Raw genomic sequence first — 24,176 nt, 5'->3', positions numbered from 1 at the left:
GTTGTGGAAGTGCAACACTGACTACTGTAAATGATGTAGCTGACAGGTGCACATGTGCATTTCATAGTACTTTACTTTCACTGTTCACAACCCCCCAATAATACACAGTTATATGGCCAGTGCACTACTGTTTAACTTTCGATAAGCCTCATTAATAGGTAGCAGGCGAATATCCACATACTGCTACAATAGTTTACTATTGAACATCTACGAGCAGTAAACGCCTAACCACACAGTTCACAGTCTTTCAAATAAATTCATCAGACACTGTCATTGCTTAAACACATGACCTATTGGTGTAACACTTATTTCACTGTTAAGTTGATGTGTTATTGTTGTTGTAACCAACACAGGTTCCTCATCTGAAACTTGGCCGTGGACTGACTGCCTTGGGACCAAAAATTGGGCCCTTTTATAGCCTCAGAATAATAGGTACTGAAACTTCACATTGTTCGATGTTTAATTATTAAATTAACTGAATACATTGAAAAATTGGTTCTTTTTAACAGTTTCTTCTACTACAAGAGTTAGGCCGAACTATTTGTTTAAATGATGAAATTAACATATATTGTTACAATACTTTGGACATAACTGTTAATTATTTTGTAATTAATTAATGGCTGGTTTTGCTAATATGTTTTCTGATACAGCCAAATAAATACAGGGTGAGGCAGTGAAACGGCACGATTTTGTAAAACCACCAAAGATTTATTTACAAGTAAAATCATAATAGTTGAACATGGATCTCAAGTACAAGAGTGGAAATTAAAGATTTAACTTAAAAACAATCATTTTTTTAAATATGGTGTCAGTGAGGTGTCGTCCTTGGTTTTGCACACATTGTCTAAGCCTGAGATGAAATTGTCCCATGACGTTTCGTAGCATCTGTACTGGAATGTTGTTAATTTCCTGTCGAATTCGCTCCTTCAGGTCTTCTTTTGTTCTTGGTGGATTTTCCTGGAAGACTTTGCACTTGAGCAGTAGCTTCAAAGGTTTTAACCCAAAGGAGAATGGCTTTCCTTGATGGCACGGGAGCCCGTGGCGGCAGGTCGAACTCACGACGAAAGGCGCGTTGAGCACCAACCACACTATCCGCGTTTTTGTAATATGCCTTTACGGCATATGCACGTTGCGCACTCGACCAACGCTCCATGGCTACTGAAACTTCCACCACTCTAGACGCCCAAGGTCACTTCCCCCACTCTCGCAACCCCCCTCCGCGCCCGACAACCACTATCGAAATCGTGCCGTTTCACTGCCTCACCCTGTACTTTAAGAATACTATTAGTTCGTCTTCCAAATGTTTATAATTAGTATAGAATTTGTTTATACATCAACAATGGAATTTAAGTTACGGAACAATTACTGATTTCACACTATAATAAAAGTATTAACTAGAAATAGTCGAAATAAATCAGAAAATCAATTACATACATAAAGCTAAGCACAAAATTAGATCTGGTGTCAAATTCTTTAAAACTGAGGGCCAACCTTTCTCTTATATGAAATGCAGATTATACTCACGTACGTTAATGGTAATTATTTAAAAGTGAAAAAATGAATTTTAAGGAGGCAGATGGATAAACAAGAGGGGAAGTAAAAATATCCCAGCTTGCTTCGTCACAAGTGTATACTGCTTATTAATACTTTCCACATCTTTCATTTTCTGTTTTTAACCACTTTAGCTCCAGAGAATAATTGTTGACAGCAGTGACCTTTTTATATTGTTTCTTTTTGGCTTCATTTTCTGTTTTCATGGTGTGAGTCACCAGATATGTATGTTCATTCTGTGTGGAGCTGTGTTCCGTTCTGTTGTTGCGGTTACGGTGTAACTTTTGGTTGCAATATAAAGAAAGGAGCAATAAGTTATTTTTACTCCAGTATACCGTATTTAGCTCTGTAATTTTCTGCCAGACACGATTAAAGACATCAGTAATCCTTGAGGATTAAAGTCTACAATTCTCCAGTGTTTTATTTGACTGTGCCTGCCATACTGCCTCATCTCGTTTAAATGAGAAGATTATTTTATTTGACTTATATTTACACAGGTTACATTATAAAATTCATCAAATTCCAACACAAACAAATTACATACTGCCCCACAGCCAGCCTTACACAAAAATGTTCAGTTTCTAAAATAAAAGAACAGTATTACTTACATATGGCAGTCTAAATAAGCCAGTTGTATGTAAAAAACTTAACATATGCAAAATTCATTTGAAATTAAGGGATTCTTGCCCAATTTTTATGTCAAACAAATTATGTACAAATAACTTGCTATAAATGTCAGTTTCATTAATGTGTTAACTGTTGTGCATGAACACCTGTTTTACAGTTTGTGTCAAACTTCAATAGTATGAATTTGTTCACACTACTTACACTGAGAGTATCAAAAAAATAAAATAATAGCCAAAAACCTTACCAATAGCAACAATAATATGACAAAGACGATTGAAATTCATGTACAACTAGTTACAAGATGGCTACAGAGAAACAAGCAACCTGCGGGGATACTTGTATCAGTTAGTACACAGGAAGATTGTACCTGAAGGACTGATGTCTAACATGAGAAATGCAACTTCTGGGATTGTTTCCGTATCATACCTTAATTTGTGCAATAATAAAAAAACTGAATTTAAATGAAAATTTCTGTTATAATTATTATGGTAGCTACATGATACATCTCGAAAGATATGGAGATTCATGAATTTCAATGAAAGTGATCTGAAGGTAGCAATAATTAACGGATGCAAATCAATAAGTTTTAAAAATGTCCGACTCAAGGCTGAACATTCACAAAAAAGGAAATCTGCATGCAAAACATGTACATTGGAGGGCACCATCCTTCTTATGGAAACTGTATGAACTATTTTTTCCCATGAGTAAACGCCAGATCCTAATATATGTAACAAGGATGTAATTGCAGAAATGTGTTTTCAACCAGTCAATAATTCTTAGTTTACTTTCATTTCCAGAAATTCATCTTCTTTAAGGTCATATAACAGAGCAAAAATAATACAATTATTAGTACTGTGTCTTCATTTAATTTGTAACACTGCAATTGTTGTGAATAATAGGTTTAACTGAATTTTATAGTACTTAACTCTACAGGTAGAACATACCCTGATCACTGCAGTCATCAACCAGAACTACCTCAAACAGTGTGTCTGATGATGAACGGTTCAGGACAGAATGAACAGTTCGAAATAGTGTCGCGGGATGTTCATTGTAGAAGCAAATCACTACACTGGCAGTCAGATCTTTTGTGTCAAATGTTTCTCTTGCACACCTGTAAAATAATCACAAATAGTGTGATGCAGAAAATCTGACAGGAATTTTGTTTGGCAGTGTTTTGGTAATTCTCTCTCAAAGAAATATTAAGAGAACTGAAATAATGTAATAAAACACAATCAAATAGTGAAAATTAAGCAACGCCTATAATGAGCATTAATCATTTAGCGAAATGACTTGCACTTGATAACATATACAACATTTTTCTGTGAGGAGGAATATGAATTAATGTATCAATAACAAAATCATTTTCTTTTTGTGGATGACAATGTATTGTTTTCTCTTTGGCAGATAAACTTACATAATCATGAGGAGATCTTACAATAGCAAATTTGAAAGTATGCCTGAGAAGTAACAATAAAGAGACAAAAATAATGTGCAGCCAACATATAGACAAGAAAATAGTGCAAATTAATAATAATGTCATAGGATCAGTTAATAAATTTTGGTAGCCAAGGCAATGCACAATGACTGGATGACTACCAGAAGAAATAAACAGAGTAGTAAACATTATTTTGTGTGTTTTTAGTAAATTAAATATAGTTTTCAGAATGAAGCTTCGAATATATCTGAGAGGGAAACTTTACAACTAGGGAGGCCTGTAAGACATTTAACCATGTCAATAAATTGTTGATGGAGCAAGGAAGATCTTTGCCTGATTTCAAGAGCTAAGGAAAGACGAGGTGATGATCTAATGAGAGATGAATAGATGACAATATAAAACGTGCAAAGATAAGATGGGTGTATATATAGCTAAAAACTGTTATATGCAGCCAAGTCTAGAGGACGCCCGCATCCTGTAGTGGAGCTCATAAGATCAACAATACACTTTTTTTTACTATGAATGAGAGCTTGACAGCCAATCAATCCTACTTTTATAAAAAAATTTGCCTCTTGAGCATTTTCACCGAGCAGGCATGGAAAATATACAATGTAAATTTGATTAATGGTATGAAAAAAAGATAGCTCATTGTAGAGAGGAAGTGATGAAGCTACGAGCATGGAGGTTGTTATTCACTGTACTTAAAAGCCACAAAATGCTTGGACAGTACTGAGCCACAGGTAGCAATTTGTGTGTGTGTGTGTGTGTGTGTGTGTGTGTGTGTGTGTGTGTGTGTGAGGGGGAGGGGGGGGGGCACGTGCACGAGGCCCATGCAGTGAAGTGGGAGGGGGAGAAGGGGGGGCATGTATGCACATGCACGGGGGCCCTGCAGTGAAGTGGGGGGGGGGGGGGGGGGGAAGCGCACATATTCTGAAGAAGATACCATGTTTAGACACTACTCTACAGTGTCCAGCATGCTGTTTAAATGCCAATATACTGCTGGGCTTCCTCTATATAGTGAGTTGTTATCTCTTCTCATTTCACTATTCATACTTAACTTCACCTAGGATGCCACACCATCATAGGATCTAACATCACACTTACAATGACTCTACACCTGTGTTTTCTATTTATGTCGTCCAAGCACACAATACTTTATTTCATTTGTTTTTGTTTCATCTGCCTGACATAGCACTGCTGGAAGAGCTGATAAAATTAGAAATAAATATACGATTTCCTTGTCATTTGGCTGCATTGACAACACTATCTTCAAGACTTCCTACGGCACCTTAACTTCTCGTATCCAGGCATCCACTTCCCGGCTGAGATTTAGCAAAGTGACCAGCTCCCATTCTCAGGCCTGTTTTCTAGGTGGCAGAATGGGTCACAGCATTTATTGGAAACCAACATGTACAGGTCTATACTTACAAACCTTCAGCTGAAGTCACTCTTTGCAATACAAGGTGTAAAAAAACAATGTATACAAAATTTTAGTGTTTAGAGGAGATATAAAGGAACACTTTTTTATGTGACAAATGTCACAGGTGGATTGTTCCCTTGCAAGTCCATGAATGTTTGAATGCCAATGGTGTCCAGAGAGAGTGTTTTAACTGCCACATGATGGTTATTGTTTTAGACAGGTTTTGAAAACGTCATATATTTACATTAATGCCTAATGGGCATCTCTATACTAATAGTTGTCTAACATGCTGTAGACAACCAGGTGTTCCATGAATAATCACTACAAGTTTAGCCCAATGGACAACAAGCTCTTCTAGTGGTTTCATATACCAAAGAGCTTCACCTCCCCCAGCAAAAAGAAATCCACAGCTCAGCAACATCTTTAAAAAGATATTCATCACACAGCAGTTTGAGCACTGTCTCTGCTGTCCCTGAATATCACTAGCAGTATTACCTAATGGACATGGGGCTGGAATATGGTGCACCTCTGGCATCTTTGTCACATAAAAGCATGTTTTCTACGTTTTCTTTCTTTTTAGTACTGCAATTTAATGGAGTGTTACACCAGATGTGTTATGCTTTTGTTGACAAAGTGTTATCAGTGGTGGTTCTTTAAATGTAGCATTTACAAGCAAAGACTATTTCCTAGTAATGTATATGTTTCTGTGCATTATGCATCAATCCACTATAGGCAAGTGGTCGTCTTCCACTTACTTAACATATTGCCCTATCCGGGAAGTTCCATTATTGCTACAGAATTAAAATGCAGGAATGTATAATGTATGCTATATTTACAGAACCACCAATGATGATGATGATTCGTCAATGAAAACAAAACACATCTTATGTGTAGTGCTCCTTTAAATTGCACTGTGCGTAAGACAGAAAAAAATGACACCTAAAAACATTTCACTGGGTGGACAGGTAAAAAAAAGTGTTGAATCTAGTTCAGAGGGGAGAATTAAAGAACTTAAGAACATGAACAAAACCCTACTACGATGGTATTTATACCTTGCTGGCATAAGTTGTCGCAGGACACTTGTCGGGAAAGATGTAGCAAGAAGGTTGATAGTAGTTGCAATATGCCACCAGTGCCCCCTCGGCCACAAGTATTTAGATCACCATCGCTGACCGGGAGTCTAAGACAGTTAGTCACAGTCTCAGTCAGTCACAGGCACTAGCGCAGTCACTCAGTCACTAGCTCATTCACTGACACACAAACCTGCACTCCAGATCGGCTTCTGTCATTCATCGCATAGCGGAACTTTTACTTCACCAGCAGTGAGCCTAATGTGGAATAATATTGAACAGCTTGTACCACAATAAATGGACGCTGTTAAAGTTAAGTAGCAGCAATCTGTTTAAGTAAATAAAGAACCCTGTTAATATGTGCGTGCAGTTGTGTTGTAAAAGAGGATACCAGCCACCAAATAACATCCTCTCCCTTGATTCCTGTGGTACAAGACTCCACAGTGGCGATGACAATACGCCAGAGGTGACGAGGATAATTCAATGCAGTTCGAAGATAATCAACTTGGCCAAAAATTTTGCTTGCTTCTCTTGTGTTTTAGCTTGACGGGGTGCTCTTTCTAATTGCTCAATTGTTGCTGTGTTCTTGCATGTACTCCGGAGGGGAGCCACAGAACTAATCAAATTTCTCTTTTCAGAAGCTTTACTTGCTTTTTTGCTTTAACATATTTGTGTAAACCAAGGCTACCCTCCCCCTTCCCACCCAGCCCCCACACCTCAGTCGCAGAGGGCCAATATGAGGAATCTGACAAGTTTTTCAGTTCCAAGCACGTTGGCAAGGTCATCATATTCAAGGTACTGTCAAGGCATAATACTTCCTTTTGATCATGAGGTCCCCAGTGTTCAGATTAATACAAAAACTATTCTCAACTGCATCTCCAAACGAACTTAGTTATGACCAAGTAGTCGCTGCATTAACTCAATATTATGACCAGCAAGTCAAAGTAGCTGCAGCCAGATAAGTTTTTTCACTTGCAGAAAAAATTCTGAGCAGGCATGACTAGGAAGTGGTAAATTTAAGTGTAGTTTTTGGCAACTTTTACAGTGATCTCATGACAAGTGATGCTATAATATTCAGTGTCCCAGATAGTAGAATATGGGAGCAGATCTTAAAGTATTCTGATCCTTCCCTTCCTCAAGTAATGAAAATCTTAGAGCAATATGATTCAGGTGCCATAGCGCCCAATAAGTTTGACCAGGCCCCGATTTGTTGGGTCGAGTCGCCCCTTGTTCGCGACTGTCCCACGTGGCCACAAAATTGGGCATGTACACGGACAGCCACGTAGACAAGTAAACAGGCCTGTGAATTTAGTGAAGTGTTACCCTACATGTTTTGTGTGCCATAAAAGACAGGATTGCCCATCACATCACGCAACATGTTACATCTGTGGAAAAAAAAAGGCCATGTCCAAGCAGTTTGTCTGCAATGGCACAAAAACGCCAATTTTGCTCGCTCCCAGAAAAAACAGGCTCATGCATATGCAGTGAACACTGTGTTTTCAAAACCTACAACAGGTTCTGACGGAAGTAAGATTAAGATTGTGCCTCCTCCTCGCCCCAATGCTGTACAATGACGTCATAACGAACTGTTTGTTTCATTACGAATTGCTGGCTGTCATGTGAACTTTCAGTTAAACACAGGTGCCTCAGTAACTTTGCTTAATCATGCCAAGTACGAACAGTTAGGCTCACCAATCCTTTCTAAATCTAGCAAGCACCTCACTACTTACAACAGACAGGAAATTCCAGTGCTCGGACAGTGTAGTTTGCCTGCCAGTTACAAATCTCACAACAGGACAATGAATTTCACTGTGTTGGAATCAAGAGACAGTGAGAGCATATTCAGTTTAGATGCCTTTGATTTGTTTGGACTTAACATCCAAGACAATGTACTTTCAGTATTGGCTTTTGCACCAAAAGACAGTGTCACTAGCTTGCTTAAAGAATTTCCTTAACAATTTTCAGAAGGAATGGGAAAAGCTAATAAGTTTGTAGCACACGTTACATTGAAAGGAAATGCACAGCCTAAGTTTTTCCGGGCCTGCCCCACTCCAATTGCTTTAAGAGTCAAAGTAGCCAGTGAACAGAAAGATAATGGTGTAATTGGTCCCATTCAAGCTAGTCAATGGGCAAGTCCTCTCATTTTGTTGCCTACGCCTTCTGGTCGCATTTGCATTTGTGTTGACTTCAAGTCGACAGTCAAACCACAGATAGTGTCATCGTAACTGCCATCGGCTTCACGTCTGCTGTGTAGCGAGCTACGTTCATTTAAGTATTAGCTGTATTTTTCTTACTTGTCACTTCTTCTTTCGTGTGTTTTTTGCTTTTAGGAAGCTTTAATTGCCGAGTGCTAGTAATAGTGTTCCATAGATTTCGTGTTTGTTTTGAATACAGTCAGAGAGAGTCCCTTTAGTCAACCACAGTGCCAGTAGCGCTAGTGTTTGTTTTCAATACAGTCCAGAGACAGGTAGTGCTAGTTTCATTGTTTTCTACAAGAAGTGTCTAGCAACCACAGTTTAGTCAACAATCAGCCGCCCTTAGTGAATTAGTAGTCTACTTAAAAGTTGATTAACTCTCTACAGTAAATTGATTTCTTAGGATGGATAAGATGCGTGACTGCTGTGTACGGACGCAGGAGGAGCTGGTCACTGTTCGCGAACAGTTGAATGTGTTGATGGCCGCGGTCAACCGCCTTCAGGCTGCTGCCTCAGAGTGTAGCAGCAGTGGGGAGACTGGTGCGTCACATGGTTCACCCCAGGTGTTACATGCTTCACCCATTGTCCCTGGTGTTAAGACATCTTCGCGGGTACTGGGCGCGGTTGGGCCACCCTCTCCCCAAGGGGAGTGGCGGGTTCAGCGGCGTTCGCGGCGCACGAGGCGGAGGGTAAATGTAGAGGCTGGCCGTGTGGCATCACCTGCTCTGCCTGTGAGTGGACATGTGGCCGCTCCTTCAGCAAGGTCCGAGCAGGCACACGGGGGGAGGAGTTTATTAGTTATTGGGAGCTCCAACGTTAGGCAGGTGATGGAGCTCCTTAGGGAAATAGCGGAAAGGTCGGGGAAGAAGGCCAGTGTTCACTCTGTCTGCTTGCCGGGGGGTCTCATCCGAGATGTGGAGGAGGCCCTGCCGGCGGCAATAGAGAGCACTGGGTGCACCCGACTACAAATTGTTGCTCATGTCGGCACCAATGACTCCTGCCGTCTAGGTTCAGAGGTCATCCTCAGTTCGTACAGGCGGTTGGCGGAATTGGTGAAGGCAGAAAGCCTCGCTCGCGGGGTGGAATCAGAGCTAACTATTTGTAGTATCGTTCCCAGAACCGATCGCGGTCCTCTGGTTTGGAGCCGAGTAGAAGGCTTAAACCAGAGGCTCAGACGATTCTGTGGAGATCTGGGGTGCAAATTTCTCGACCTCCGCTATCGGGTGGAGAAATGTAGGGTCCCCCTGAATAGGTCAGGCGTGCACTTCACGCCAGAAGCGGCTACAAGGGTAGTGGAGTACGTGTGGAGTGCACATGTGGGTTTTTTAGGTTAGAGAATTCCCTCCTTAGGCCCGACAAGATGCCTCCTCAGACGCGGCAAGGTAGGAGTAGGCAAAATGCAACAGGGAATAACAATATTAATGTGCTAATAGTAAACCGCAAGAGCGTCTATAGAAAGGTCCCAGAACTGCTCTCATTAATAAACGGTAACAATGCCCATATAGTACTATGAACAGAAAGTTGTACAAAATTGTTAAGGCTTTCGTGGCCACTTGTTGACAAACTGCCTATTGACTTCTGTCTTGGGTTCTTCGGCCGACGTTCATCTAATGATTTTTCTGACGTTTCGCCAGCACGAGTGGCTGGCATTGTCAAAGCTTCACCCTCCATTGCCGGTGGTGAACTGGAGGCGAGCTCGCGGCCGCAGACTATATGTACCTGGCGCGCCAACGTCCGAGGGCTTCTCCGCGGTCATTTCCGGTGCGGTTCTCCTCTTGCTACCTGCGACGGTCGTTCGCTGCAGTACGGGAAGCCAGGATCCGTTTACCTTAAGGCTTTCCTCTTTCTTGTTGAAACTGTTTGCGTGTTTTTGGATTTCTACAGCTTCTCTGAACAAGCGCGTGTGATAGTGCTTCTCTACAGCCAGAACTTCCGTGTCGGCGAATTTTATTACGTGGTCGGTCTCATTCAGTGCGTGCTCTGCCACGGCCGATTTCTCCACCTGCCCCAACCTGCAATGTCGCTTATGCTCTTTGATCCTGGTGTTAATGGATCGTCCAGTCATTCCGACATAAACTTTTCCGCATGTGCAAGGTATACGGTATATTCCCGACATTGCAAGTGGGTCTCTTTTCTCCTTCGCCGATCTAAGACACTCTTTGATCTTCCTTGTCGGTTTGAAAATCGTCTTTACGCCGTGTTTGCGCAATATACGGCCGATTCTGTCCGTCACTCTGGGAATGTATGGCAGAAAGGCCGTACCCGACATTTCTTTTTCTGGTTCCTTACTTCGCCGAGTGTTTAGCTCTGTTACACTTCTAATGTAATTTGTGGAGTACCCATTGCTCCTCAGAACAGTTTCCAGGTGTTGCATTTCTCGTTTGAGGTGTTGAGGCTCACATATTCGTCCTGCTCTCGTTACGAGCGTACTAATCATGCCTCTTTTCTGGCTCGGGTGGTGGTTTGACAGTTTGTGCAGGTATCGGTCCGTGTGTGTCGGTTTTCGATACACGCTGTGTCCCAGGTTTTCGCCGTCCCTTGTGACCAGCACATCTAGAAATGGCAGTTTCCTGTCCTTTTCTACCTCCATGGTAAATGTTATGTTGGCATGGAGGCTGTTCAAGTGTCTCAGGAATTCACCGAGCTGTTCTTCACCATGGCTCCACACCACGAAAGTATCATCGACGTACCTGTACCACATCTTAGGTTTGCAAGTCGCCGAGTCCAGTGCCTGTGCTTCGAATTGTTCCATGAAGAAGTTGGCCACCACTGGACTGAGAGGACTACCCATGGCGACGCCTTCCAGCTGTTCGTAGAAACGCCATTCCATGTGAAATAGCTCGTGGTGAGACATGCATGGAAGAGCTTTTTGATGTCTTGCGGGAACATGGGACCGATGTGCTCCAGAGCGTCGCTGAGTGGCACTTTCGTAAATAACGAAACAACATCAAAACTGACCAGGATGTCGTTTGGCGCAAGTTTCAGTTTCTTCAGCTTCTCAATGAAATGTCCTGAGTCCTTAATGTATGTGTCGGTCTTTCCCACGTGTGGCTGGAGCAGAGAGGCCAAGTGTTTCGCCAGTTTATACGTTGGTGAGCCAGGAGCGCTAACGATCGGTCTCAGTGGAACGTTGTTCTTATGGATCTTGGGTAATCCATACAGCCGAGGTGGTAGGGCTTCTGTGTTGCGCAGGTTTCTCTGTATGTCCGCCGGCAGAGAAGATGCCTTGATTAATCGATTCGTATTCCGAGTGATACGATGCGTCGGATCTGCGCTTAGTTTTCGGTACGTCGTCGGATCTAATAGACCTATTAGATCCGACGACATACCGAAAACTAAGCACAGATCCGACGCAGCGTATCACTCGGAATACGAATCGATTAATCAAGGCGTCTTCTCTGCCGGCGGACATACAGAGAAACCTGCGCAACACAGAAGCCCTACCACCTCGGCTGTATGGATTACCCAAGATCCATAAGAACAACGTTCCACTGAGACCGATCGTTAGCGCTCCTGACTCACCAACGTATAAACTGGCGAAACACTTGGCCTCTCTGCTCCAGCCACACGTGGGAAAGACCGACACATACATTAAGGACTCAGGACATTTCATTGAGAAGCTGAAGAAACTGAAACTTGCGCCAAACGACATCCTGGTCAGTTTTGATGTTGTTTCGTTATTTACGAAAGTGCCACTCAGCGACGCTCTGGAGCACATCGGTTCCATGTTCCCGCAAGACATAAAAAAGCTCTTCCATGCATGTTTCACCACGAGCTATTTCACATGGAATGGCGTTTCTACGAACAGCTGGAAGGCGTCGCCATGGGTAGTCCTCTCAGTCCAGTGGTGGCCAACTTCTTCATGGAACAATTCGAAGCACAGGCACTGGACTCGGCGACTTGCAAACCTAAGGTGTGGTACAGGTACGTCGATGATACTTTCGTGGTGTGGAGCCATGGTGAAGAACAGCTCGGTGAATTCCTGAGACACTTGAACAGCCTCCATGCCAACATAACATTTACCATGGAGGTAGAAAAGGACAGGAAACTGCCATTTCTAGATGTGCTGGTCACAAGGGACGGCGAAAACCTGGGACACAGCGTGTATCGAAAACCGACACACACGGACCGATACCTGCACAAACTGTCAAACCACCACCCGAGCCAGAAAAGAGGCATGATTAGTACGCTCGTAACGAGAGCAGGACGAATATGTGAGCCTCAACACCTCAAACGAGAAATGCAACACTTGGAAACTGTTCTGAGGAGCAATGGGTACTCCACAAATTACATTAGAAGTGTAACAGAGCTAAACACTCGGCGAAGTAAGGAACCAGAAAAAGAAATGTCGGGTACGGCCTTTCTGCCATACATTCCCAGAGTGACGGACAGAATCGGCCGTATATTGCGCAAACACGGCGTAAAGACGATTTTCAAACCGACAAGGAAGATCAAAGAGTGTCTTAGATCGGCGAAGGAGAAAAGAGACCCACTTGCAATGTCGGGAATATACCGTATACCTTGCACATGCGGAAAAGTTTATGTCGGAATGACTGGACGATCCATTAACACCAGGATCAAAGAGCATAAGCGACATTGCAGGTTGGGGCAGGTGGAGAAATCGGCCGTGGCAGAGCACGCACTGAATGAGACCGACCACGTAATAAAATTCGCCGACACGGAAGTTCTGGCTGTAGAGAAGCACTATCACACGCGCTTGTTCAGAGAAGCTGTAGAAATCCAAAAACACGCAAACAGTTTCAACAAGAAAGAGGAAAGCCTTAAGGTAAACGGATCCTGGCTTCCCGTACTGCAGCGAACGACCGTCGCAGGTAGCAAGAGGAGAACCGCACCGGAAATGACCGCGGAGAAGCCCTCGGACGTTGGCGCGCCAGGTACATATAGTCTGCGGCCGCGAGCTCGCCTCCAGTTCACCACCGGCAATGGAGGGTGAAGCTTTGACAATGCCAGCCACTCGTGCTGGCGAAACGTCAGAAAAATCATTAGATGAACGTCGGCCGAAGAACCCGAGACAGAAGCCAATAGGCAGTTTGTCAACAGAAAGTTGGCTGAAACCAGACTTAAACAGTAATGAAATCCTAAACTCAGATTGCAATATATACTGCAGAGACAGACTGGACAGTGAAGGGGGGAGGCGTGTTTATAGCGATAAGAAGTGCAATAGTATCGAAGGAAATTGCCGGAGATCCGAAATATGAAATAATTTGGGTGAAAGTCACGGTTAAAGCAGGCTCAGACATGGTAATTGGATGTCTCTATAGGCCTGGCTCAGCAGCTGTTGTGGCTGAGCACCTGAAGGATAATTTGGAAAATATTTCGAGTAGATTTCACCACCATGTTATACTTCTGGGTGGAGATTTTAATTTGCCGTATATAGACTGGGAGACTCAAACGTTCATAATGGGTGGCTGGGACAAAGAATCCAGTGAAATTTTTTTAAGTGCTTTATCTGAAAACTACCTTCAGCAATTAAACAGAGAACCGACTCATGGCAATAACATATTAGACCTTCTGGTGACAAACAGACCCGCACTATTTGAAACAGTTAACGCAGAACAGGGAATCAGCGATCAAAAAGGGGTTACTGCATCGATGATTTCAGCCGTAAATAGAAATATTAAAAAAGGTAGGAAGATTTTTCTGTTTAGCAAAAGTGACAAAAAGCAGATTACAGAGTACCTGATGGCTCAACACAAAAGTTTTGTCTCAAGTACAGATAGTGTTGAGGATGAGTGGACAAAGTTCAAAACCATCGTACAATATGCGTTAGATGAGTATGTGACAAGCAAGATCGTAAGAGATGGAAAATAGCCACCGTGGTACAACAACCGAGTTAGAAAACTGCTGCGGAAGCAAAGGGAACTTCACAGCAAACAAACATAGCCAAAGCCTTTGCAGACAAACAAAAATTACACGAAGCGAAATGTAGTGTGAGGGGGACTAAGCGGGAGGCGTTCAATGAATTCGAAAGTAAAGTTCTATGTACTGACTTGGCAGAAAATCCTAAGAAATTTTGGTCTTATGTCAAAGTGGTAGGTGAATCAAAACAAAATGTCCAGACACTCTGTGACCAAAATGGTACTGAAACAGAGGGTGACAGACTAAAGGCCGAAATACTAAATGTCTTTTTCCGAAGCTGTTTCACACAGGAAGACTGCACTGTAGTTCCTTCTCTAGATTGTTGCACAGATGACAAAATGGTAGATATCGAAATAGACGACAGAGGGATAGAGAAACAATTAAAATCACTCAAAAGAGGAAAGGCCGCTGGACCTGATGGGATACCAGTTCGATTTTACACAGAGTACGCGAAGGAACTTGCCCCCCTTCTTGCAGCGGTGTACCGTAGGTCTCTAGAAGAGCGTAGCATTCCAAAGGATTGGAAAAGGGCACAGGTCATCCCCGTTTTCAAGAAGGGACGTCAAACAGATGTGCAGAACTATAGACCTATATCTCTAACATCTATCAGTTGTAGAATTTTGGAACACGTATTATGTTCGAGTATAATGACTTTTCTGGAGACTAGAAATCTACTCTGTAGGAATCAGCATGGGTTTCGAAAAAGACGATCGTGTGAAACCCAGCTCACGCTATTCGTCCACGAGACTCAGAGGGCCATAGACACGGGTTCACAGGTAGATACCGTGTTTCTTGACTTCTGCAAGGCGTTCGATACAGTTCCCCACAGTTGTTTAATGAACAAAGTAAGATCATATGGACTATCAGACCAATTGCGTGATTGGATTGAAGAGTTCCTAGATAACAGAACACAGCATGTCATTCTCGATGGAGAGAAGTCTTCCGAAGTAAGAGTGATTTCAGGTGTGCCGCAGGGGAGTGTCATAGGACCGTTGCTATTCACAATATACTTAAATGACCTTGTGGATGACATTGGAAGTACACTGAGGCTTTTTGCAGATGATGCTGTGGTGTATCGAGAAGTTCTAACAATGGAAAATTGTACTGAAATGCAGGAGGATCTGCAGCGAATTGACGCATGGTGCGGGGAATGGCAATTGAATCTCAATGTAGACAAGTGTAATGTGCTGCGAATACATAGAAAGATAGATCCCTTATCATTTAGCTACAATATAGCAGGTCAGCAACTGGAAGCAGTTAATTCCATAAATTATCTGGGAGTACGCATTAGGAGTGATTTAAAATGGAATGATCATATAAAGTTGATTGTCGGTAAATCAGATGCCAGACTGAGATTCATTGGAAGAATCCTAAGGAAATTCAATCCGAAAACAAAGGAAGTAGGTTACAGTACGCTTGTTCGCTCATTGCTTGAATACTGCTCAGCAGTGTGGGATCCGTACCAGATAGGGTTGATGGAAGAGATAGAGAAGATCCAACGGAGAGCAGCGCGCTTCGTTACAGTATCATTTACTAATTGCGAAAGCGTTATGGAGATGACAGATAAACTCCAGTGGAAGACTCTGCAGGAGAGACACTCAGTAGCTCGGTACGGGCTTTTGTTAAAGTTTCGAGAACATACCTTCACCGAAGAGTCAAGCAGTATATTGCTCCCTCCTACGTATATCTCGCAAAGAGACCATGAGGATAAAATCAGGGAGATTAGAGCCCACACAGAAGCATACTGACAATCCTTCTTTCCATGAACAATACGAGACTGGAATAGAAGGGAGAACCGATAGAGGTACTCAAGGTACCCTCCGCCACACACCGTCAAGGGGGCTTGCGGAGTATAGATGTAGATAGTAGTTATCCGTTACCTCGCCCTGAGGAACTCATGGACAGACTTGATATAGGACATTACTTTTCTAAGATAGATTTTCGTGATGCCTACTTGCAAATTCCATTGGATGAAGAATCACAGAAAATGTTTGTTAACTCAAACTCAGTGCAATTATTTGCAAACTTAAAAAGATGCTCTCACTATTGTGTATGGTGTGACAAAATTCCATCACTATATGTATGGTCGTAAGTTCTATTTAGTGACAGATTGCAAGTCTTTGTAGTCCTTGTTTCATCAATCAAAGCCAGTTCCTATACACAATGCTCAAAAATTGCTTTTGGAGTATCAGTATGGAATTGTGTACAGACCTACAGCAAATCATAGCAATGCAGGCATCCTATCTCGCCTTCCGACTAGCCCAGGCTCTCATTTTGATGTATCTGCTGCATCTTGTTGCCAAATCGATGCACAGGACTCTGAATTGCTGGAATTTTTTCACTTGCACTACAGAAAAATCTCACAGGCCACAGAAGCATGCCCAGATCTCAAGATTTTGTTGCATTACATTCACACATCTTGGTCTCGCTCACTGAACAGTATCCAGAATTCAGTTGTGTGCCAATACTTCGCACGCCGGCATAATCTTTCCATTCAAAAGGGTGTGATTCTCGTTCAAACTGACAATGGACAATCTAATGTGCTTATTCCCAAAGTGTTGCACAAGGATGTGTTGCAATTGCTCCACCAAGGACATTGGGGAAGTGTTCGCAATGAACAGTTAGTGCAACGGCACTGTATTTGGCAGTGACGCCACAGTGCCGCACATGCATGGAAAACCAATCTGGTCTGCCACAGGCATTCACAGCTTGGCCGGTGTGCACATTGACTTCGCAGGACCATTTTGGAATGATCATTGGCTCATAGTGGTAGACTCTTCGAGCAAGTTCCCATTTGCAGTGCCTATGGCTTCTAACACATCGCGTAACACCATTCACGTGTTGTCCTCCATATTTTGTGTAAAAGGTTTGCCAGAAGCAATTGTTTCGGACAACAGACCACAATTCACTTCATGTGATATTGAACAGTTTTGTGAACAAAATGGCATTCGTCATTTAACAAGTGCTTCGCTCCACCCCCAGTGCAACAGAGAAACAGGACACTTCTTACACATTTTTAAACAACAGATGGCCAATCTTTGCACTACCCACACATGGGAACAGGTGCTGTGATTCTTTCTCACCTCCTATCACTCACACCCACGCGACTGACCATTACTGGTGGAACTCCTGCATGGCCGTCGCCACTGGACACTATTACACCATCCACAGTATCCAGTACTGCCAAAGGTCCACAAGTATCACTTTGAAGGGTTTATGGCAACCATGGGCACTGGGAAAGAAGCATGATTCAGGAATTCATCGGCTCTTTTATATACTTGACTGCAGGCCCAATGGTTTGCAGCACCACCACCAGAACCAAACTCTTGTGTGTCATTTGCCCTGTGATTCTGCTACTTTTCTTTCCCTAAACTCACAGCCTCATAGGACTGCGCAGCCTTCGCTGCCACCCGCAGATGCCACCAGGGCACCCCACGAGGAGCAGATGGACAATGTGCCCTGTGCCCTCACCCCTGCTCGCTGACCCAATGGACTTGGACCCGCCATTACAGTCGCCGTCATCATGCCAGGACACGCCGTCAGGCCTGGACGTGTGCCCTGGCAGCAGTTTTACGTTGGACGTTCTTGCAAGCAAGATAGTGGGGTACGGTCAGGATTATGCCATCCTCCACAGTCATGGCTCCTGGCTCATCTCTATGTCCAGTGTCCTGCCTTCCTCCTTGTCGTCGTTTGCGTCTTCCCCACACAATAACTGTACGGTATTTCGGAAGGGGTTAACCTGTCGCCAGCACACCACTCAGCAAAGATGTAGCAAGAAGACCAATAGTAAACGCTGAATTAAGTGTGCCTATCAGGAGAGGGGCCAAAGCAATGTGCCACTGCCAACATCCTCTCGACCACAAGTATTTCGATTACTGCCGCTGACTGGGAGTCTCAGTCAGTCAGTCAGTCACAGGCATTAGCACAGTCGCTCAGTCACTAGCTCATTCACTGACGCACCAACTTGCACTCCACTTTGGCGTCTGTCATTCATCATATAGCGGGACTTGTACTTCACCAACAGTGAGCCTAATGTGGACTAATATTGAACAGCTCATACCACAACACATGGACACTGTTAAAGTTAAGTAGCAACCATCTGTTTAAGTAAATAGAGAACTGTGTTAATACATGTGCGCAGTTGTGTTGTAAAGAGGATACCAGCCACCAAACAACATCCTCTCCCTTGATTCCTATGGTACAAGACTCTACAGTGGTGACGAGAATACAACAATACGAAAGGCTGAAAAAAAGGTATGCAAGAATTGAGAGGATATCACAAAAATACAATGTCAGGCGAGTATTACAGATTCTGCCAATCCTTGGCCCTCACCAACATAGTCCTGTAAAACCATATCAACCAAGCCCAAACCTCCTTGCAGTACCTTCTTTCCATCTGCAAAATTCTTCTGCTATGCAATCTCAAATTCCTGGAACCCATAACACACACAAACTCTTGCCCTGCGGGAACTAGAGCAACACGCACAACACCACCTCAAAAAGGTCTCTACCCTGCTCACTTCCGCCTTGGAGTACCACTGTCCACCATCTCTACAACAACCTTAAAACCTCCCCTGTGTCCCCTCACAGCTGACAAACCCTGTCTTGCAGACCTACTACACTTATTCACACTCCATAACTCCTTCCCACCATCGCACAGAACCCAGAACCTAAACAGACCCATAACACAGTCATGAACCTTTTCTCAAGAAGCCTTAGCCTCACAGAAATACCAGTCCATTTCAAAGGCCTCACCTTTTGCCCCCACTCCCAAATTCAATCATGCACAACTTGTGAAAGATCTTTTCTCCTTCTCAGTGGGAACACTTTTTCACCACCAGTCCTACCAATCAGACGCAACCAAAGACCAACGTTTGACTCTGTCTAACTCACTCCTCCATCCAACCATGATCCACCCCTACTGCCCCCAAATCACCCCCATGTTAACTTTCCAGAATTTCTTAACCTCGAACCTTGCCTCACCATCATTCCCCAAATCCCTCAACATGCAAACTAACCTTACATTCGCAGAAAGAACCACAGTCCACCATCTAAAAACTGATCCCAACCTTATAATCCTACCTGCAGACAAAGGCTCCACTACTATTGTTTGAACCGCAAGGATCACTTGGCACAAGGACTCCACCAGTTGTCAGATACTTCCACCTACAAACATTGCCATGGTGACCCCATTCCAGAAATCCAGCAGGATCTCCAGTCATTCCTCAAATCCTTAGGCCCATGCCAGAACCTCTCGCCAGCGTCCATCTCTCTGCTCACCCATACCACTCCCCCCCCCCCCCCTTCCACCTTCTTTGTGCTTCCTGAAGTTCATAAACCAAACCATCCAAAACACCCCATTGTGATCGGTTACTGTGCCCCACTGAAATAATCTCTCCTCTCGTAGACCAACACCTCCAACCCATTACCTGGAACCTACCCTCCTATATGAAAGATACCAACCATTTCCTCCACTGGCTCTCCACAGTTCCTGTTCCTTAACCACATGGTGCCCTGCTCATCACTATTAATGTCACCTCCCTTTACACTAACATACCCAACGCCCATGGCCTTACTGCTATTGAACACTGCCTTTACAATGCCTGATGGGTTCCAAATCAACAACCTCCTTCCTAGTCACCACACAATTACTTCTCCTTTGAAGGCATTACCTATGGCATGGCTATGGGCATCCGCATCACACCATCCTATGCCAACTTATTCATGGGCCATCTAGAGGAATTCTGACTGAACACCCAGAATCCTAAACCCCTCCCCTGGTTCAGATTCATTGATGACATCTTTGCAATCTGGATCAGGGAGGGACACGCTATCCACATTCCTCTAGAACCTCAACAACTTCTCCCCCATTTGCTTCACCCGGTCCTACTCAACCCAACAAGTCACTTTCCTAGATGTTGACCTCCACCTCAAAAGTGGCTACATCAGTACCTCCATCCATATCAACCCCATTAACCACCAGCAATACCTCCAATTCGACAGCTGCCACCCATTCCACACCAAGAAGTCCCTTCCACAGAGCATAGCCACCTGTGGTCATCGCATCTGCAGTGATGAGCAGTTCCTCTTGAATTACACCGTGTGTCTCACTGAAGCCTTCACAGAACGTAATTATCCTCCCAACCTTGTACAAAAACAAATCTCCTGTGCCTTATCTTTCCAGTCTCCCACCACCTCCCAAGGTCCCACGTCTGGCCACAGAGGGGCATTCCCATCGTAGCTCAGAACCACCCAGGACTGGAGCAACTGAATTATATTCTCTGTCAGGGTTTCAACTACCTTTCATCGTGCGTTAAAATGAGAAATGTCCTGCCCACTATTCTTCCCACACCTCTCACAGCAGTATTCCGCCGTTCACTGAAGCTACACAATATACTCGTCCATCCGTACACAACCCCTGCTCCAAACCCATTACCTCATGGCTCATATCCCTGTAATAGACCTACGTGCAAGACCTATCTCATACGACCTCCCATACCACCTAATCCAGGCCGGTCACAAAGATCACCTATCCCATCAAAGGCAGGGCTGCCTGTGAAACCAGTCATGTGATCTACAAGCTAAGCTGCAACCACTGTGCTGCATTCTGTGTAGGTATGAAAACCAACAAGCTGCCTGTCCGCATGAATGGCTACCGCCAAACTGTGGCCAAGAAACAAGTGGACCACTCTGTTGCTGAGCACACTGCCAAACAAGACATCCTTCATTTCAATGACTGCTTCACAGACTGTGCCATGTGGATCCTTCCCACCAAAACCAGGTTTTCTGAACTGCGTAGATGGGAACTTCCCCTGCAATATATCCTATGTTCCCGTAACCCTCAACCTTCATTAGTAGCTGTCCTCACCCATTCAGCCCCTTCCCTAGCCCCATTCCAGAACTACACAGCTGTCGTTCCACCACAACACCCAGTGTTTTTGTCTCCCCCCCCCCCCCTCTTGCCAGCCCTTCGTCTAACCTGCACCACTTCACCATCTGCCACAGTTACCCTACTATACCTCCCCCTCCCTGTGCCAAATTCCTTCTTATCCCCACCCAGTCACCACTCCTATCAAGCACTGGTAGTGCTGTTCGCATTGTGGCCCCAGTTGTCTGAGACTACAGTCGTGTGGGTGCGCGTGCAGATGCGTGCGTGTGTGTGTGTGTGTGTGTGTGTGTCATCTATTTTTGACGAAGGCCTTACTGGCCGAAAGCTTTATTTGTGACAGTCTTTTTGTTGTGCGTATCTGCGACTCAGCATCTCCACTATATGGTGAGAGGCAACTTTCTTTTCCATAATATTGTTACATTCCATCCTGAATTTTCCATTGTTTGATATTGTAAAATTATAATACAAGAATCAGAGGAAATTCATCTGTGGAAGACGTTCCATAATAAAGATAGCAGTGTCTAGATAAAAGAGCCCAGGAGCCAGTTCCATGTTTGCTCAAGTGTGCCAAGTATCTGGTAAGTTATGGGTGCAGCAAGAATGGCACTGGTTTGAAAGTCATTGAATGCATTAATAGGATGGATGAACAGCTTGTTTTATCAAAGTACCTCATTTATGTCTAAAAATATCAAGTCATATCATGTGCAGCAAAGTAAGTATGAAATGGAAGAAGTTATGGTTAGAGACATCCTTAATTGTAAGTGTACAAAAGATATGTACAAGTAGATTTAGGTCACAGGAGGAACTTGAATGTTGGAAATTTAACAGTACTTTATAACACATTTAATTATGGAGTCTTTGATGTTTTACAATTATACTTCAAAATCTAACACTACAAAACATAAATGGGGCTGTTTACTTACAGAGGATGCCTAGTATCTGGGATTTTCCGAAGTGGGCCAATTCTTTCACTAACAAGTGTGTTGAAGGCATGCTTCCTGTAACCCTCATCCCTGGCTTGTCTTTCTGCAACTGACCGTACCATGCCCAACTGGTCCAACACTGAGAATATTAAAAAGAGCATATAAATCAGCATCAACTAAGAAAGTTAGAAATAAATGATACATGCCATTTTTAAAAAGCTACATTAGGTATCTAAATGACATACAAAAATGAAGTAAACTTGGACTTCTTCGTTGTGAATAAATGATAGCCTTCATCTGATGAGTTTTTAGCAGGTACAATTATCTTTAACTGAGATGCCTTGAATATTCCAGTATTAGAGTATTTTTCTCCATCAGTAATTTCATACCTATGTCAAATTTTCAATTTTTTTTACGTCTTTCTTTTTGCCCTTCAAAATGCCACATAATGTGGGAAGAATCTTTCTTAAGTATGTGGCAGTGAATATTGTGAGACAGTGTCCTTTGTTAATGTTATTTATGCACTGTTAAAGTGTGAAAATGAAGATGTGACATTTGCATCAAGAAAGGTGTCATTGGATTCAGAAAATGGAAAGAAATTTCTGTATTGGTTTTTCAAATGGCTCTTGCAGAACTGACACAAAGTACTGTTGTCCCAAGAAATCACTATACTATTCAGGAAAGAGGCTCATGTGCTGTTTGCTCTATACTTATTATAGTATAAAAGGATAACCAATTTTTAAAAAAGCACCCTAAGCCTATTGTGACAATTCAGTATACAGCACACATGTGAATCATTGGTCCCTACTTGCTTCAAAATAAAACCAATCTGCTTCAATAAAATTGCAAAGAAAGACAGATGTAATGCCCAACACCAGAGATAAGCAACACTTGAAAATAAGCCATAGCGATAACTAAGGCAGCAGATTATTAGCAAACTGTGATAGTATGAATCATGTACTGAAAATTCTGGTTACCTTTGTATCAAAATGAACCATATTATGAAACTGTCTGAAGGGAGTCTGCTTTTTGGCTGTTTTCTGAATTCTTACTCATAAGCTACCAGCATCACTGCTTATAGTAACAGCACACCAAAACTACACTGGCTGACAAATAGATCTTTTTCTTGTTGTTATTGTTGATCAGGAAGCACAACAAATTGGGCATTAGTACCTACACAAAAAATATGTAGAAATCTCAATTGAGAAATAACACAGCCAGTCAGTTGCAAATAATTGTTTAATACATTTACCTAGATTTCGACATCTCTACGGCTGTCTTCATCAGAATGAAAATTTAAAAGCCCTATAAAATAATACAAAGAAAAATAAGTTGACAGAAACATTAACCAAGATGAAAAATGTCATAATATAGAAAGGTTACTTACATAAATTTACATTTCGAGAAGGCATTAGTCAAAGTTTAGTGCAGTCACGCTCAAGTCAAAAATTAAAACATTCCAGCGTTTGGTACACATGCTTTGCAAGGAACAACAGATTGAGTGGCCCATTAGTTTACATTTCTGTAACGAAAACAAGATACAAATTGCACCACCTATCATGTGCAGACAGTGACATATGCCCATTTGAGACATCATAACAGAAATAACGAAGTTAAACAAAAGTTAAAAAAATTCAAAGGATGAATTTTAATGTATTTTCCAAAATACAAAGTGGTCAAGTAAATGAAGCAACAACTAAGAGCCATCTATTAGGCTTTATTGAAATGCCCATTACATAAAGTATGGAGTATTGTAGAATATTTACACAAACAGCTGCACAGTTTAAAAACATCTGCATGAAGGAAACTTTCTTAGTACACATCTATATGAAATTTGTCAAAAAAGATGTTTCTGAAAGTAGTGAATTATATAAATTTAAAGACATTTTGGTTTGTAACTATTGAGGATGAAATATGCTTGAAAATCTCCAGCTTTTCGAGTATATGAAGCCTGTGACCTACTTTCATTTTCTGTAGGTAAAATGGAAATTTCTTCAGCACTTTTCAGTTTGTGACCACAAATTAACAGATGATCAGCAAAAAGGGAATTATGTACATTAGTGCCTCTTTTTCCACAATAAATGTTCCTTGTATCTGACACTGAAAGATCTTCCAGTTTGTCCTAAATAATAAACAGGACACATATCACAAATGACTTTATAAACTCCTGAAGTGTGTATAGGAGC

At 42.7% G+C, this 24,176-nt stretch overlaps 1 protein-coding gene across 1 annotated transcript in view; it reads right to left on the bottom strand.

Annotated features, from left to right (window-relative positions):
• The window catches only part of LOC126195453 (polypeptide N-acetylgalactosaminyltransferase 35A), a 177,041-nt gene that overhangs the window by 95,663 nt on the left and 57,202 nt on the right, over positions 1-24,176 (bottom strand). Inside the window, exons 3-4 of the mRNA XM_049934081.1 lie at positions 21,991-22,129; positions 3,123-3,289 (exon numbers count right to left, since the gene is read on the bottom strand). Of these exons, the coding sequence (XP_049790038.1) occupies positions 3,123-3,289; positions 21,991-22,129 (306 nt within the window). The remainder of the gene's footprint in view (positions 1-3,122; positions 3,290-21,990; positions 22,130-24,176) is intronic.

Source organism: Schistocerca nitens, chromosome 7 (genome assembly GCF_023898315.1).
Source record: "Schistocerca nitens isolate TAMUIC-IGC-003100 chromosome 7, iqSchNite1.1, whole genome shotgun sequence".
In the NCBI taxonomy this organism is placed as follows: Eukaryota; Metazoa; Arthropoda; class Insecta; order Orthoptera; family Acrididae; genus Schistocerca; species Schistocerca nitens.
Note: the sequence above shows the minus strand (reverse complement) of the source record. Positions and strands in the feature narration are given on the sequence as shown.